The sequence below is a fragment of the Volvox carteri genome, assembly GCF_000143455.1.
Source record: "Volvox carteri f. nagariensis unplaced genomic scaffold VOLCAscaffold_86, whole genome shotgun sequence".
In the NCBI taxonomy this organism is placed as follows: domain Eukaryota; kingdom Viridiplantae; phylum Chlorophyta; class Chlorophyceae; order Chlamydomonadales; family Volvocaceae; genus Volvox; species Volvox carteri.
Window position 1 is genome coordinate 186603 of NW_003307629.1, and position 16346 is coordinate 202948.

The 16346-nt window shown below is 56.0% G+C and overlaps 1 protein-coding gene across 1 annotated transcript; it reads left to right on the forward strand.

The window, feature by feature from the left end:
* Positions 1 to 394: 394 nt before the first annotated feature.
* On the forward strand, positions 395 to 12727 carry VOLCADRAFT_99352 (uncharacterized protein; the record flags this gene model as incomplete). The annotated part of the gene is made up of 20 exons (XM_002958095.1): positions 395 to 665; positions 1096 to 1183; positions 1421 to 1565; positions 1933 to 2089; positions 2569 to 2767; positions 3238 to 3417; positions 4622 to 4655; positions 5019 to 5167; positions 5547 to 5629; positions 6698 to 6795; positions 6905 to 6940; positions 7088 to 7134; positions 7816 to 7983; positions 8331 to 8929; positions 9188 to 9341; positions 9823 to 10022; positions 10174 to 10218; positions 10988 to 11126; positions 12072 to 12284; positions 12697 to 12727. 20 exons carry the CDS (start codon positions 395 to 397, stop codon positions 12725 to 12727), a joined length of 3036 nt encoding a protein of 1011 aa, XP_002958141.1.
* Between the last annotated feature and the right edge of the window lie 3619 nt (positions 12728 to 16346).

Genomic DNA, 16346 nt, shown 5'->3' on the forward strand with positions numbered 1-16346 from the left:
CAGACAGCTGGGTTATTCGTCTGGAGGAGCCCTTTCGGCTGCTGTCTTTTCCACAAGCGGCGATAGGCAGGCCGGCTCGCTCCAGCCCGTCTGCAATGGTGGCGAGGGCAGGTGCGAGCCCGGGAAACAGAGCCTGGTGGCGGGTGGCGGCAGGTGTAGGCCCCAGCCAGATCACACAAACGTCGTCACCATCCCACCTCCGGCCCACAGCTGCGGCACATATGCCTAGGCTCCGGGCTTGAGACCTAATAAAGACGCGTAACCGTCTAGCTAGAGCTGCAATATGTCTTGCACGCATATGCATGCCAGTCATGTTATTGGGGCTTGCGGACGCACGTCGTCAGTAGACTTGCCCGCTCGCCAGCATGCCCCCCCAATCTACGCTCCGGAACAGATGCCATCCTCTTTCCCAAGGCATCTCATCTCCCTCCTTGCCTTCCTCTCCTCTACCTCCTTGCCGGACCCCACCCTTCCCTCGGGCCGCAACCTCGTCTGTTCACTCGCAAACGCAAGCTTGATGGCTTGCCCGATGCTCGATTGGAGTGCGCGTGGATCTTTCTATCCACAACAGCAGTGCCTAGATGACCCGCTGGGGGTATCTTGTTGGAACAAGGACGATCCCGCAGCAACCGCCATCCTAACCAGCCCGCCGGGCTACTACCAATGTGAGTGCCAAGCATGCAGGTGCATGCAATACATGCTTCTTGCTAGTCTTCAGCGGCTGGATTCACGTGTGATTTGCGTTGGGCCCCCCAACGGCCATGCGCGCGCGCGCGCGTGTGTGTGTGTGTGTGTGTGTGTGTGTGTGTGTGTGTGTGTGTGTGTGTGTGTGTGTGTGTTGGGGGTTTGTTCGGCGGATCAGTACCTGGCTCCCCTGGCCCCGTCGTGAAGCTGGGAGTGGCCGACCGTCGGTCGACATGGGCTGCCCTGCTCAGCTGCCCGACAGACTACACGGCTTGCTGCCTGTCTGCATTCCTGCCTACCTGCCTGCCTGCCTGCCTGCCTTGGCTGGCTGGCTGGCTGGCTGGCTGGCTGGCAGGCTGGCTGGCTGGTTGCTGCGTTAACTGACTGACGGTTGGCTGCACGGCCCCTCAGGCACCTCAGAAGGAGCAGTACGGCTTCGCGACACCGACACGGTGGACTGGGGTCGCGTCGAATACTGCGCCAACGGGGAGTGGGGCAGGTGAGACGGTGGAGGGCTAACGGGGACTTGAGCACGTGAGGCAGCGAGTCGCACGGATCTTGCGGCGTCGCATGTGTACGGTTGCATGCAGCACCGGTAAGAAGGTCTGGGATGTTTTGCCGTGAGCCCGTGCCTTCACTTCGTCATCTGGTTGGCGGTGTATCCGTACCGATCCCGATGAGTAGCAGGCCCCAATTCACGGCCGTGGCGAATAACCAACTAACTCTCTTTATGCAGCATTTGCCATGACGGTTGGGACGACCTTGATGCAACGGTGGTCTGTCGGCAACTCGGATATCCGTACGGTACGGCGCTCAAAGGTCGTCTCGGCGGCGGTCTCAGTCCACCGGGTCCCGAGGGCATGGCTATTTGGCTGCAACAGGTACGTATGAAGATCTTTCGGTTTGTTTGTCTGTCTGTACGGTACGTATCTTAAGGCAGAGAGACGCTGCGTGTGTTTCTTACATGCATGTGAAGCGCGTCACGTCAATATATTTGAAGTTACCAAAAACTGGGGAATTTTTTTCTCCGTTTCATATTTTTCCACCACTCACGCTGCTGTGACACTTGTGCCTGCACCTAGTCCTGTGGCCTGCCTTGCCTTTTATTCGCACCCTCACCGACAGTTACGCAGCTCAGCTCGCATCGACCATTTCTGCATGTTTCTTGTTCTTGCCTATACGGTTGTGTCCTCATGTGCCGTGAGGCAAATTACTTTCCTAAATTCGCCTGGCTGTGCCCCATCCCAGGTCAACTGCAGCGGCTCCGAAAGCGCCCTGGCGGATTGCCCCATCCTCACCCTGCCAGGGACCCCACTGGCCTGCAGCCACCGGGCGGATGCTGGCGTGGCATGCCACGACAGCAAGCCCTCGACGCCGGGGGTGCCGTACTTCTCTGGGCCGATTTGTGGGTAATCGTGATAGCATGCAGTGTACTCGTGTTGTCTACCCTCCCTAGAGGTGGCGGAGGTGGTGCCATGGGAATCCCGCTGAAAACCAACCGCTGAAAACCAACCGCTGAAAACTAACAGGCGTTTGATTCTAAGCGCAACTAAGCCCAATGCAGCATTTGGATTGCATGGGCAGACGGGCGCAGTGGGGTAGTTGGGTAGGTAGGTGGGTAGGTAAGTACGTAGGCAGGTAGGTAGGAGGTAGGTAGTTGGGTAGGTAGGTAGTTGGGTAGGTAGGTAGGTAGGTAGGTAGGTAGGTAGGTAGGTAAGTAGTGTGTAGGTAGGTAGGATTTGACGACCTTCACCCTGCACCGGTCGCCCCAATCCTATACCCCGATGCTTTGGGTTCACCTTAAGTAGCACTGCTGGAATCCAGCGCCGCCTGTCGGGATCGGCCCAACCTGCCCTTCCCTGCGCTTTTGCGTCTGTGCTGCAGGCAATGACCCGGGGGCGTTGCGGATTGTGGGGGTTTCGGACGCGGCCGGTGGTGCCCTGGGCCGCCTTGAAGTATGCTACGCAGCGCAATGGGGCGCAATCTGCGAGTCGGGCTTCGGATACAACGAGGCTGCGGTGTCTTGCAGGCAGCTGGGCTACACCACGGGGCGTGCGGTGCCTGCTGTTTCAATGCCTGGTAGGTGCGTGTGGGATTTGCACAAACGCAGCGACTCGGGGCTGTGCGTACCTCTTACATGTATGTATGTATATATGCTTGAGAGTTTTTACACGTCCGAGGGTTCGTTCATTTGCACGTGCACAGCTGGCATATGGTATGTAGCCATTACAATTGGAGGCGGCTTCAGGGTGAAACTGAGAAGATCAAGTCAGCAAGTCATGCATGGGGTTGCCTGAATTGGACACATGCGATTGGGAAATGTCATGCCCACAAAACCCCAAGTGTGCTTGCGAGATGCGGTCAGGTGCTAGTGTGGGCCACCGCCAGGTGCTAGGGAGGTCAAAATCCGCAGTGAGTGTCACGAGCCGAGCCTGTTCAAAATCTTGAAAGAGGTGCGCGATTACCCATGACTCCCTTCTGCATCATGCCGGCCCCGCTTTTCGCCCGCATGGCTGCCGCAACCCGTCTTTGGCCATACATACATACACGCAGACCAGCCAATTTGGATGAGCCAGGTGCGGTGCGACCTGCCCATGAGTTTGCAGCCGAGATGGCCGCCGCGCTTGACCACCTGCGCCTTCTGGGGAATGGAAGATGCAAGCTGCCCGTACGGCGCTGTGGCGGGTGTGCAGTGCACCAACGGCACGAAATTTGCGCCCTTAGTGCAGCCCTGTAAGTGTTAGGACATCAGGTGCGGTAGCTCTAGCTCTAGCTCTAGCTCTATGTATTGTTTTGTCCCTGATTGCAAGATTAATGTTTGGTTTGCAGATGGCACCAAAGCAAAGCCTCATTGTTTTGTTTTATGCGTTTTTCCTTATAATTCCTGTGAATTGTCACTATTGAAAGGCGTATTTTCGTCCACAGAGTTTTGTCATATAGGCCGGTAAATCGGTGTCGGGAGGCCGCCGGCGTGGTCAGATGTGAAAGAAGGATCCGGTCTACCGCATGTGTCCGTACATCTCTAAGTAGGCTCTGGCTGTGTGGGGTTGCTTCATGAGGCAATGCGTGTTCTGTCCCGCATGGCGGTGCCCATTCATTTGCTTTATGACCTGAGCTAAATTAGGCAACGGGTCCGTGTCCTGAACAGGCTACGAGGAAGAGGCGCTCCGGCTGCGCGGCGGAAAATCAAATAACACAGGGCGGCTTGAGGTCTGCCGAAACGGGAAGTGGGGCACATTCTGCCAGCAAGGCTTCAATGATGCCATCGCAGCCGTGGCATGCAGGTAAAACGCTTTCGCATACACATCCAATAACAAGCGCTGGACGTCTTGTACACAAATACTTGAGTTTGATGACCGACGGCCGAAGCTCCGCCCGCGCCGGCGTTCCCGTGTGAACCATGGATGGCTGCCCAATCCCCAATTTGCATTTCCATTCGGTTCTTTCCTGGTTCCGGAGCTTCTTAATTCTTTTCTCCATTGACTCCCTCAAAAGCATGGCCTACCCTGCCGCCACGTTCGCCTCTCACACCAGCCCGCCCGAATTGGTGATGTTTTGTTGACATCCTGCAAGGAGTTTTTAACGATTTTGGCGATTTGAGCCCTTCTCCCATCCGCACCGGCACCGTCGCTCCTAACCATATGAACGTACGAAGTACTTACTTGTACGCGGCTTAGAAACCCTGATTGAACCCTGCTGGCGCGATTAAAGTGGTTTGCATGCACACTGACGTTACAAATCTCGCTACCGCTTTAGCTTGAAGCAACTGAAGCCGCAGGCTGGACCTTTGATGCCTTTTGCCGAGCCCTGCCAGATGTAACACGCTGCGGACTTTCATAGGACGTCCTAAACCCCCTCCGCCGCTGCCGCCGCCTTGCTGCCTTGCGTCGTGTTTCCCTTTGAGTAAGAAACCCGTGCTCCTCGCACGCCCTCACAGGCAATTGGGCTTCCAAACAGGCAACCTTCTGAAGGTGAGCCAAATGGCCAACATCATTACTCAGGATACCAGGTTGAGAAAGAGGATCAACACAAGCAGACGATGGGGTCCAGGGAGACAGTAACGGAAGGTAGCATCCATGTTTTGGCTGGCATGAGTCCGAGGTTTACCGCCGCTCGTCCCAATTTGTCAGCACCTTAACGGGCCATTGTTTAGGGCCCCCTGGAAATGCAAGTAAAGTAAAGTGAAGTGAAATGAAGCGAAGAGACATCTCGTGTTTCTCGTGTTGGACCTTGTCGTGCGGCAACTCCTTTGCCACCCAGCCCCGCCTCCTTCATGCACCCTGCCGTACTCAAGTCATGTCGTACACTATGCCGTACATGTACTCCTCCTGCAGGGAGGACTCACCCCAGCAGGCGATCCTGACAGCCCGGTGTGGTCTGGCGCGCTGGACTGCTTGGGGTACGAGGACCGCTTGCAGGAGTGTCCCCCGGGGGATGACTCCGCCTTGCCAGGAGACTACTCGGCGGCCTGCGACACACATAGGTGCGTGGTTCCCTGTCCTCTGTCATTGGAGCTATTAGCTCCCAGTGCTGCGGCGTAACGACGGTGAAGTAAGTACTCAAGAGGAGCAAGAATCCCTTTCTGTGTCGCAGCTGCGTTTGTCCGTGCGTGCGTTTCCCCGGTGCTGGTCTGCCCTCGTAGACAGCTTAGGACGAGCTGCCGCTGCCCGATCCCCCGGCCAGCCCGCCTCTATATACCTTACTGCCGCCCAGTATGCCTGCTGCCTGAGTCCCGTGTCCATATGGACTTGTATGCTTTTTCGGTGGTACAGTCACGTGGCGTGACACCCTGCACCCTGATTACGTGTCTGTGGTTCTGCCTGGCTGCGTCTCCTGTTGCTCCCTGCCTCGTCGCCTTGTAGCGATGACGTGGGACTGCAGTGCCGCAACAGCCTCACACAGTATGAAGTCCCGCGGGACACTGCGGTCAGCGGCGCCTTCGCATGTGAGTACATATGTATGTATGTACTGTATGTCTATACATGTATGTTGATATGTATGTATGTACCGTATGTATGACTTAGATTACACTGTGGGCCGCGAGAGCTGGGGGCCGAAGCCGAAACACAGCGCGAGGGTCGGGAGCACACAGCACAAGTCGGTTAGTCTTGTGTGCTCCCGACCCCGACTCAGACTGCCAACACTCTACGCAGCCACTCCGCTGCCCCTCCATCCGGGGATGGCGCTGCAGTGAAAACACCACGAAGGGCTCTCAGGTCCCGCTAGAGCGAGTCCACAAGTCTCAGCTAGGGCAAAGTCAAAGGCTCTCTGAAACAACCCCCCAAAACACCACCAACGAAAACGGGATCCTAAGGGAGGAAAACAAACAAACAAAAATTCGGTTAGGGCAGTCCCGGCAGGGGAGGTCTCCTGATATACCTAACAGGCCAACAAAAACCCCCCAAGAGAGAAAGGCTAAGAGAGCTCGACACCACAAGACGTCTTGCAACCATCTTAAAACAACTGACCTCCACCACCTGTCCCTTCCTGGGCTGGTCCAGGGGAGGAGTAGTCTTATAATGAAAAGGGACCACGCACAAGCCTGATCACCACTGCAGGGGCCCGGGATAGTCCGGCGAAACCACCAAAGCGTTTGTATGTATGTATGTATGCTTCCACATGTACGTGTCGGTGACGTTTTGGACGGCTCGCGTTATGTAGGAGCCCCGCGGGGGGAATTCCAAACAATCGCTTCCTTTCACACTCTTCCCGGAAAGAGAGTCCTCCTCGCTAGCCACGCCACGCCACGCCACGCCACGCCACGCCACGCCACGCCACGCCACGCCACGCCACGCCACGCCACGCCACGCCACGCCACGCCACGCCACGCCACGCCACGCCACGCCACGCCACGCCACGCCACGCCACGCCACGCCACGCCACGCCACGCCACGCCACGTTAAAGCAACGCCACGCCACACCACGCCGCGTTAAAGCAACGCCACGCCACGCCACGCCGCGTTAAAGCAACGCACGACCGCCCTCTCTCGCGCTTCTCCCGCCACAAGCGCAGGCGAGAACCAAGGTCAACTGAGGCTGATGGACGGCATCGGCAGAACGGCGTACCAGAACGGGCTTGTGCAGATCTGTCTGAATGGCCGCTGGGGCACGGTGGGTGTTCAAGAAAAGCGCGCCCCCGAAACACTGGAGTTAGGGTTCCGGATCTTCCGCCGCTTTACCGCCTCGTCCCGCGCCTTCCTCCCTCCACTGCATTATTTAGATGTCACTTGGCCTCATGGCCATGAGTGGCGCACGCGTGAGGTGGTGATGATGACCTCCTTCCATGCCACACTTAACTACGTCGTTTTTAACGTACAATTATTTTAACGTACGTACAACTAATAGACCTGCTTCCATGCCACACTGCATGCTGACGAGTGTACGACGTGACGTCGCCACGTAGGTGTGCAACAGGGGCTTCGGGAAGGAGGAGGCGCGGGTGGCGTGCAGGTGCGTGCGGCGGGTGGCGTGGCGTGGCGTGGAGGGTCACGGAAAGGAGGTCTGCTTCCGCGGGAAGCAGTTGTGCGGCTCCGTGGCGTGCGTTGGCACAGCACTCGAGCGAGGGGTATCATGGCTGTACTCATCCTGTCAGGACATCGCTTACATACATGCCAATAGATGGACACAGATGTCATGATTTGCATGCAAGTTGAATGTATGCATGTATGTATGTATGTTTGTTTGTTTGTATGTGTGTTGCGTAAGAGCTGAAGCATCGGTTTTGTTTAAGTTTTGACTTCTAGGTTCCGGAGCACCCTTGCCCCCAGCAGTTGACGCCCTATGTATGTATGCTGCCCTAGCGCCGCTCGCTTCCCCAGGAATCCATGTTAGGGCGGGTTACACCTTGGAAGGGTAACGTAGCTCAAGGTGTTACACACACACTCTCTCTCTCCGGCCTGTTTTCGTATCACGGACTAGAATCAATACACACACACACCAAATGCTATATAGCCCCACTTCACCCCTCCAGTGAAGCCCTGTGAGCCGATCTCGCGCCCGTAGCCCTGGGTTACTCAGAGCCGCCACTCCGAGCCGCCGGTGCGGCCGCCATGCCGTATACGCTCTCCCCCCTCCCTCCCGCCCGCCTCACCCCTCCCTGAATCCGGATCCAAATCCCCAAAACTCGCTCAGGCATTTTGGCTTCGTGTCGGGAATGGTGACGACGTCAAGCCTGCCCATAAACTACGTAATCCTAGCCTTTTCGCAACCAATTAACATGGCCAACGTAGACTGCACTGGCACAGAGGAACGCCTGACGCAGTGCAAATACGACATGTACGACGGTGCTTGCACGCATCGGTAAGTTGTACCACGTGCGGTACGGGGTCTCATGTGATCGTGACTTAATGGATTACCACCACAGCTGGCTGACTCAATTTTGGGTAGGAGGATGGGCGGGGCTAGTTTCTAGCTAGTTGCGTAGGTTTAGGGTTGCCAATCCAGAGGGATACATATATAGGGGGGATACTTAACGGCGGTGTATATGTATACGCCTGAATTTTTCGGCGCTGCTGCACACCGTCACCTGCTAGGATGTGGGTTAGCTTCGCATCCCAGTGTGTGTCAGCGCCCATAGAGGTCTTGTTCGGAATCTGCTGTGCCTTCATTGTGGTGTCCACTAATCGTTTGTACTGCCCTAACCGCAGCATGGATGTCAGTGTACGGTGTGTCTGGGGGGAGCTACCGCCGTCTTCGCCGCCGCTGACGCTGCGGTGGCCGTCGCCGCCTCCAAAGGCGCCACCACCTTTACCGCGGCCAAGGTCTCCATCCCCACCGGCCGCATTGCTGCGACCCCCGCCTCCTGCGCCTCGGTCATTGTTGATGCATCCACCTGTACCGTCGCCTCCACCTCCAAGACCACGACCATCGCCTCGGCCACCGCCGCAATTTCCACCGTCGCCGCCCATCCCGCAACCGCCGCCTCCTCCACCGCCTCCACCACCTCCACCTCCACTGCCTCCACCCCCACCGCCTCCATTGCCTCCACCGCCTCCACCCCCACCGCCTACATTGCCTCCACCGCCTCCACCCCCACCGCCTCCACTGCCTCCACCCCCTCCACCCCCACTGCCTCCACTGCCTCCACCCCCTCCACCCCCACTGCCTCCACCACCGCCACAGCATGAGGTGCCGTCGCCATCGCTCATTCGGACGCCGGCGCCTTCACTTACGGCCGCCTTGCCGTCCCCGCCACGGCGTTCCCCGCCATCCACAACGCCGCCGCTAGAAGCCGCCTTTGAGGCATGTAAGTCACGCACCATTACATACGCTACACTATACGAACTCGTCCACTTAAGAAAATCACGGCGCAGCGATAATGTTACCATAGATTGGCCGCATGACCGCACACAACGTCCACTACGCATGTAGCGACTATTTCCGGGGACTGGGCTTCTGCAGCACTGTCCTGGAGCGAGATTACTGCAACAGGATGGGATCCTCTTTAAATCGGAAAGGAATTTGTAAGGGCCCACGCCCTCGCATGCGGTGAAAATCGCCGCAGGTGATTATGAGGGCGACATCCGGCTGGCTGGCGGCAACTTGCCAGGAAGCGGCATGCTGCAGTTCTGCGGTGACGACGGTACCGGTTCTTTTAAATGGGGTTCCGTGTGCGGTGCTGCGCCGCTGCGGGAGGATGCGGTGAATATGATCTGCAGGTCTGTGAGGTCGACGAGCTGCGAACTCTTTGTGCTACCTGCGGGGCTTGGGTTGGGTTGGGTTGGCGTCTGGACTTCGTAATCGGGATCAGGTTTTGGGGAAAGAAAAAAAAGGAAATTTAGACTTGGCCACTGAATGGACTGCAAAGTTCAGGAAAGCTGCTAGGAAAGGCTATGCGCCAGCGGTGTGCGTTCGAAATTCGGTCGATTCTATGCAAATCTCCGATAACAGTTGTAATTGTCTTCCTAGGTCCCATGGAATGGAAACGTCGTAAGATGTCTCTTGTGTCATGAATCCAATCTTGAAGCTTCAGGCCGTGGGGATTCCCCCTCTCCATAAAGAGGTGCTTAGTCGAGGAATGGAAGCCCACCATTGGACCCCCAATCCCAAGCCCTACCTTTCCCAGTACCCCAATCCGTTCCTTAACGTCCTTGACTTGACAAACCCCGCCCGCACTCGCACTCGGGTCTGTGCACCCAGGCTGCTGGGCTACAGAGACGGCTTCGCCGTAGTCGATCCCAACAATCCGTCGTACGGGTATGACGGACAGTTCTACACCTTCCAACCGAACCCGTACAACATGCCCACCTGGCTATACGACATTGAGTGCGCCGCTAACCCTAGCGTCATGGGTGATTGCTGGTCAACCAGCCAGTACTGCGCCCCACAGTCGGACATCGGTAAGAGCACTTGCCACTGTAGGTTGGCCAAACTGTAGTAGGGCCTAAAATGAAACGATGTCGTCACATTGAGAAATCGCACAAACCCAGACTCCTCCCTTCCACCATCCCAAAGCCCTTTTGCCGCTTGCCTCTCTCTCCTCCTCGACAGCCGTGATCTGCCTGCGCACCGGGCGAGCCACCAGGCGCTACGGTTGTAAGTTGCTGGGGGGCTTGCTAGTCAGTAGGGTAGGACTGCTTATCTTCGCCGTACTGTGTGTACGGTTGCATGATTACACCGTACACATTTTCCTTTCTCAATAATACGGAAGATCTCAGCGCCTGTATTCTATGCTCCTGCGGTACACATACATACATATAAGGGTTTGGCACTACTGGTATGGCGCATAGGGTTTTAGGGTTTAGGGTTTAGGGTTTAGGGAGATCCCGGGATCGATACCCATTAGGGTCAAAGTCCTTCCGATGGTGGAAGGCATGGGCCCCCTAGTTGATGGACGGTGGTGACCTGGGATAAAGTTAACCTGCGAGCCGACCAGGAACGGAGTTGGGCCGCTGTCGACCCGGCAGATTCCGTTGGATGCTGGTGGTGGGTGCGGAACCTGAGCGATCCACTGTGAAGTTTACTAGGGTGACTGGATAAGGGTGCCCCGAAATACCGGGGAAGGCAGGGTTTCGCAGGGTAGCTGCCACGGGCGAAGATACACCCCCCTGTTTCACACATCATACATATAAACACATATACTCGCTGTTATCGTTGCCGTAAGCATTGCTTTCTTCCAGAAGATTACGCATAGAACGCACCCACCCACCCATACACACACACACACGCGCGCGCACATACACACGTGCAGTCACACACACGTCCACATACAAGCACAGACATACGAAAACAGGCACATGCACACGCACACACGCGCACAGACACACGCGCGCGCACACGCGCTCTGCTCCACCATCGCCGCCAGGTGGCGGCAAACCCGGCGCACTGCGGCTCGTGGGCGGCAGGTCGCCCAACGAAGGCACAGTGCAGGTCTGCAAAAACGTCGTGTGGGGCACCATCTGCGATACGGAGTGGGATGATGTAGACGCCAGTGTCACGTGCAGGTACGCTGTACAGCAATACGGTTTTGACTTGCTTCTACGGTCTTGACTTAAGACCCGCAGACAGTGGCCCTGTGGGTAGCGGCAGTTATCATGTTGGTGATATCTTTGGTGATGGCCATGGCGCTGGTGATTGAGAACTGAGAAGGCTGTGGTGGCCATGGCAGTGATGGCACTGATGTTGACGTACTCCGTCCACCGGTGCGAGGGGTTTTAACCAAATGTGTGCGCGGCTTCTTGATTATCGCTCCTTATGTGTGGCCATATGTGTGAGCAGTGCTACCGGCACAGGATGGTTGTCTGTTCATGTCGCTGTCGCTGTCGCTGTCGCTGTCGCTGTCGCTGTCGCTGTCGCTGTCGCTGTCGCTGTCGCTGTCGCTGTCGCTGTCGCTGTCGCTGTCGCTGTCGCTGTCGCTGTCGCTGTCGCTGTCGCTGTCGCTGTCGCTGTCGCTGTCGCTGTCGCTGTCGCTGTCGCTGTCGCTGTCGCTGTCGCTGTCGCTGTCGCTGTCGCTGTCGCTGTCGCTGTCGCTGTCGCTGTCGCTGTCGCTGTCGCTGTCGCTGTCGCTGTCGCTGTCGCTGTCGCTGTCGCTGTCGCTGTCGCTGTCGCTGTCGCTGTCGCTGTCGCTGTCGCTGTCGCTGTCGCTGTCGCTGTCGCTGTCGCTGTCGCTGTCGCTGTCGCTGTCGCTGTCGCTGTCGCTGTCGCTGTCGCTGTCGCTGTCGCTGTCGCTGTCGCTGTCGCTGTCGCTGTCGCTGTCGCTGTCGCTGTCGCTGTCGCTGTCGCTGTCGCTGTCGCTGTCGCTGTCGCTGTCGCTGTCGCTGTCGCTGTCGCTGTCGCTGTCGCTGTCGCTGTCGCTGTCGCTGTCGCTGTCGCTGTGGCTGTGAGGCCTGAAATAATCAACGGACCCACCACTGCATGCGTGGTGCGGTGTGGTGCAATTGCGTCTGCAGGATGCTCGGCTTTAATTGGGGGGCGGCGGTGAGCGCGGAGGGACGATTCTCCAACGGCACGGCGGCCGGCACAACGTTCCCTCAAGGGCCTAGTGACATGAGGGTGCAGTACGCCAACCTGGCGTGCGACGAAAACTACGCCGAGACGCTCGACGATTGCGAGCGAGCGTCACTTCGCGTTTTTCCGCCAGAGTGCAAGGCCCGGGGTTTCCGGTAAGGGTTGGAGAGTGTGCGAGGATACGCGGTACGATGCTTACCATCCAAACCCGGTGGTAGTTGTTCCAAGCCTCTCCCGTCCCCGTTGCCGCTCAGTATCGATCAGTTACCGTGAAACCATCTAGAGATCACCATGCAGGGTTGGAAAGGACCTGACCCATGGGTCACTTACATATTTCCTTTATGTGTCAGCTAATTTCCTATTACTGCCAAGCGGCCAACATGGACATGCAACACGCGTGGCAACAAAAACCCCAAAACCGTCAACTCGCCAAACGTCTGTCTCGGTCCTAGCTTTACCCCGTCCATCCTCGGCCCCTCGTCATGTGCCATGATGCATCGTTATAATAAAAAAAACCGCCGCGCGCACAGCTTACATATGTACACCTCCTTCCTACTTGCACTGCAGGCGAGACGCTGGTCTGATATGCTGGGACTAACTGAAGTGCCAGGGAACCCCTTTCCGCCCCTCGAAGTCCCTCGAGAATCAAAACCTGACAACAAGAGCAAAAGGTGACGCACAGCTGGGGTTGACCCTGCGCTAGGTTGTTGTCAGTTGTCAGGTAGTTGGCTTGCTTATCTAGGGCGACAGGGCCCGGCCGCACTGGATTGTCTCATAGCCTGGCTCATGGCCTGTGCTGTGCGTACTTTTTCGATCTCACCCTGCCGAGTCAAAAATGCGTTAACAGGAAGAGGGAAACCGCCTTGGGTGTGGAGGCGGCTGGGGTCCCCGCGAAATCCCTTCATGCTCAGCTGGCGGGTCATAGAGCTAGCTGCATGCTTGAGGCCGGCTTGGTGAGGACTTGGCCGAGGACGGGGGGCGTTTCTGTCTGGGGTTCGACATTTCGATGAGGGCCGCCGCTCAAATCTGGCGCCCAGCAGGCCGCATCTGCCACCAAGGTTCTTCCACCTAAGCCACCAAGAATATTAAACAAGGCTAGGAAACCATCGACTGGGGAAAGAGACTGCTGTGTGTTGCCCGGCTACCACGCATGGCTGGACATCTCCCACCGCCAACCCAAACCCTTCGGCGCAGAGCAGTGCTGTTGTTGAGCCGTTTCGTAGTTGGTTTGTTGTAGGCGTATATCCTAATTGTTTTAGTGGCATCAGGACGTCGCTTGTGTGCCGCGCGGGCAGCATTGCCGTGAATACGTGTGATGACAGGAACGTACAGGGCCCCTTGATTGGCTACATGCAGCACCGCCGCCGCGACAGGGCGGACAGGTCGACCCTTCTAGAAATAAATTTCGAGCCACCGGCCACACATACATAGGGCCCCACTAGCTCACATCAGCCATACATCGACCGATGAAGGAGCGGTAGCTGTCCATTAATAGCTGCCCCGGAGTGCATACATATGCTATGCACGACCGACGACGCAAGTGCGGATGGAGACGCAAAAAGGTTTTTCATGCCTGCTGACGCAACTCTTGTGCGAATGAGAAGTTGCTGTTGAGTAAATATGCTCCAGCTGCAGGCAGCTGGGAGCAACGCACGCGTGCGCTACACGTCCTTGAAACGGGTGTCCGCCCATGCCGACGGTTGTGGTTGCCCTGACACAAGGGCGCCAACGAGGCATAATCATTGAACTTGATCAACTACAAAGCGTGTCGTGCAATAACAATATTTGATTTGTTACGTTTGTTGGTGGCGATAGATAATGTGTGAAAGTCGTTGTACGCACACATCTCATCTCGCTGCGGTGACATCTGACTCCAAACATATGCTGAGGCAGCTTTCACTCGGCGGGTGCATTTCTCTATGGGCGAGGCCGCTTACTTTAGAACTTTGTGGCCAGCAGGCAGACGAGGTGCGACCCAAGACGAATAGGCCTTCCCGTCGGCGGCTGTCGGCGTTGGTGATCGGCGTTTGGATTTTGGTGTCATGCATGGAAATGGGTGGGGGGCTGTGGGTGCGTGGCGCTTCATCAGGATGGAGCGCAGGGAGGCAGGATGCCCATGGAGAGAGGGTATTCATAATAATGCATCAATTGGCGCACCAATTTTGTTGTCTTCCCGTTGCCGAAGGTGGTACGGGAGTGTGCTGACGTGGGGCTAGCTGCGAGCGGTAATGGGATGGTAATGGAGTAGATGGGCAAAATTGGCGAAAAAGGGGCAAAGTAGGGGATATAGAATTCATTAAAACACAGCCCATGCGGGGTAACGTCTTGCCGCCGCGACATTATAGAGGTATGTGATCTACGATCCGAACAGAAAGTGTGAAACATAAATTTTACCTGAGACCTTCTGCCAACAACATTATTTTCCGGCTGCGTACGCCGATGGATGATTTTGCGCTCGGGTGTTGCATACACGACCATCTAAGGCCTTATTGTTATGATTAGGGCCTCCAGATAGGGACACTAGAGGGCTTTAGTCTCGGCAGATTGCGGCAATCTCGGCCTGAAAGACCGGGGCGGGATGAATGGCTACAGATAAAGGCGTAAGGCGTGCGGCCGTTTTCGACATGGTTGACATTGTTTACTTTTCTATGCGCCTGTTGTAATTGCTTTCTGTGAAGGAGCATTCATGAAAGTGTCAAGATGTACGGATAATCCTGAAGAGTGAAGCGCGTCGTCGTGCGTCTCCTTGCCGTTGGGGCTGCCGTGGCAGACCAGCTGGAGATGGATTTACGGACGTCTTGTGCGATTTGGCCTTCGCTATGACACCCAGGCCTTATGTCACTTTTATAGTTACTTTTACGATGTGTGCATACCGAGGTTTGTGCATGAGTCACGGATTCTGAAGTCTTGCAACATCTAGCTCGCTTAGCAGGCATGTTTGTTAAAAGCTTTTGGATGCTCTGGGCCCGCAGTGTTAGTGCAGGAACCCACATCAGGAATCGTTGCAGAAGCTGCTCGGAGGGGTGCGAGGCGCTTGTCGGCGCTCCTGGTGTTGGGGAATGAGTAGTGCAGTAGCCCCGTCGTCGGTAGCTGGTATCGTTCGACGTCGTTCGAGTCCATAAATACCCAGTCGGTTTTGCAAATCATCAATCTCCCGGGTCCGGACAAACGTGTATATACGCTCTCAACGAAAAAGACCCGATTCCGCTTGGTCTGCAATGCCTGCATGGATTCCCGCTTACAAGACAGCACAATCGAGACAGCAGCAGTAGTATGAAGTTCTTCCAGCTGCAGGTCGAAGATGTATGGCTCCAGAAATTTTGGGACCGTTAGTACATGGCCATGTCGAACAGCTGAGATCGCCCATCAGTGAAATAATGTAGGTTGAGACTGCTGACTACTGTTGAACGATCACGAGTGCCCCCTATTGAGTCGGTTACTCAAACCCTAGTGTCGAGGCTTGGTTGGAGATGGGGTGTAGGGCCTCCAATCCGATTCCAACATTTATCCGTTAAAATAGCGACTAATATGCAACTTTCACCTTTTTCGATGGCTCGCCGTGTGGCCCATACCCTTTTCATCAAAGAGGCGACGGGTTCTTCTGAGATATTGGATGAAGCTATTCTTCTTTTGCAACGGACATTCCATCGTTTATGGTTTCATTTACGGTGGGAAAATGAACAAAAAGAGATTTGGTGGCGTCTTGCGGTTGATGGGGTGCCTATGTTAGGAAATTCCCATCTTAGGATGTCGCGCCCAACGATGTGTGGTTGTGGAGGTTATCCAATAGGTTCAGTGGGAGGTGTATCCCCTCGCTATCATCATTTCTGGGCCTGTCCGGTGGCACAGGCAATAGCAGATCAAATTACTCTTTCAATAGGATTGCCAGTCTCAAGGGAGCAACTTTGGCTTATCCAAGCCCCACAATCAGTGCAACAATGTGTTTGGGATGTTGTGGCTCTTGCTGCGGTGTCAGCCATGGAGCATGGGAGACGTTATATGGCTGCAAACATGAAAACCAACCCGGCACTGTTACCTGGTCCTTCCCTTACGGAAGAAGCAATTTGTCGAGTTATTGTTGATTTTTGGGGCCGCATTCAGGGTTTCGCAGCTTTAGGAATTCCACGAAAAGGTTGGGAATCCGTTGGCGCACATCACCCCTTTTTGAGGATTATATCTGGCAAATTGATTGTTCGCGAGAGCGTTACCGATGAGAG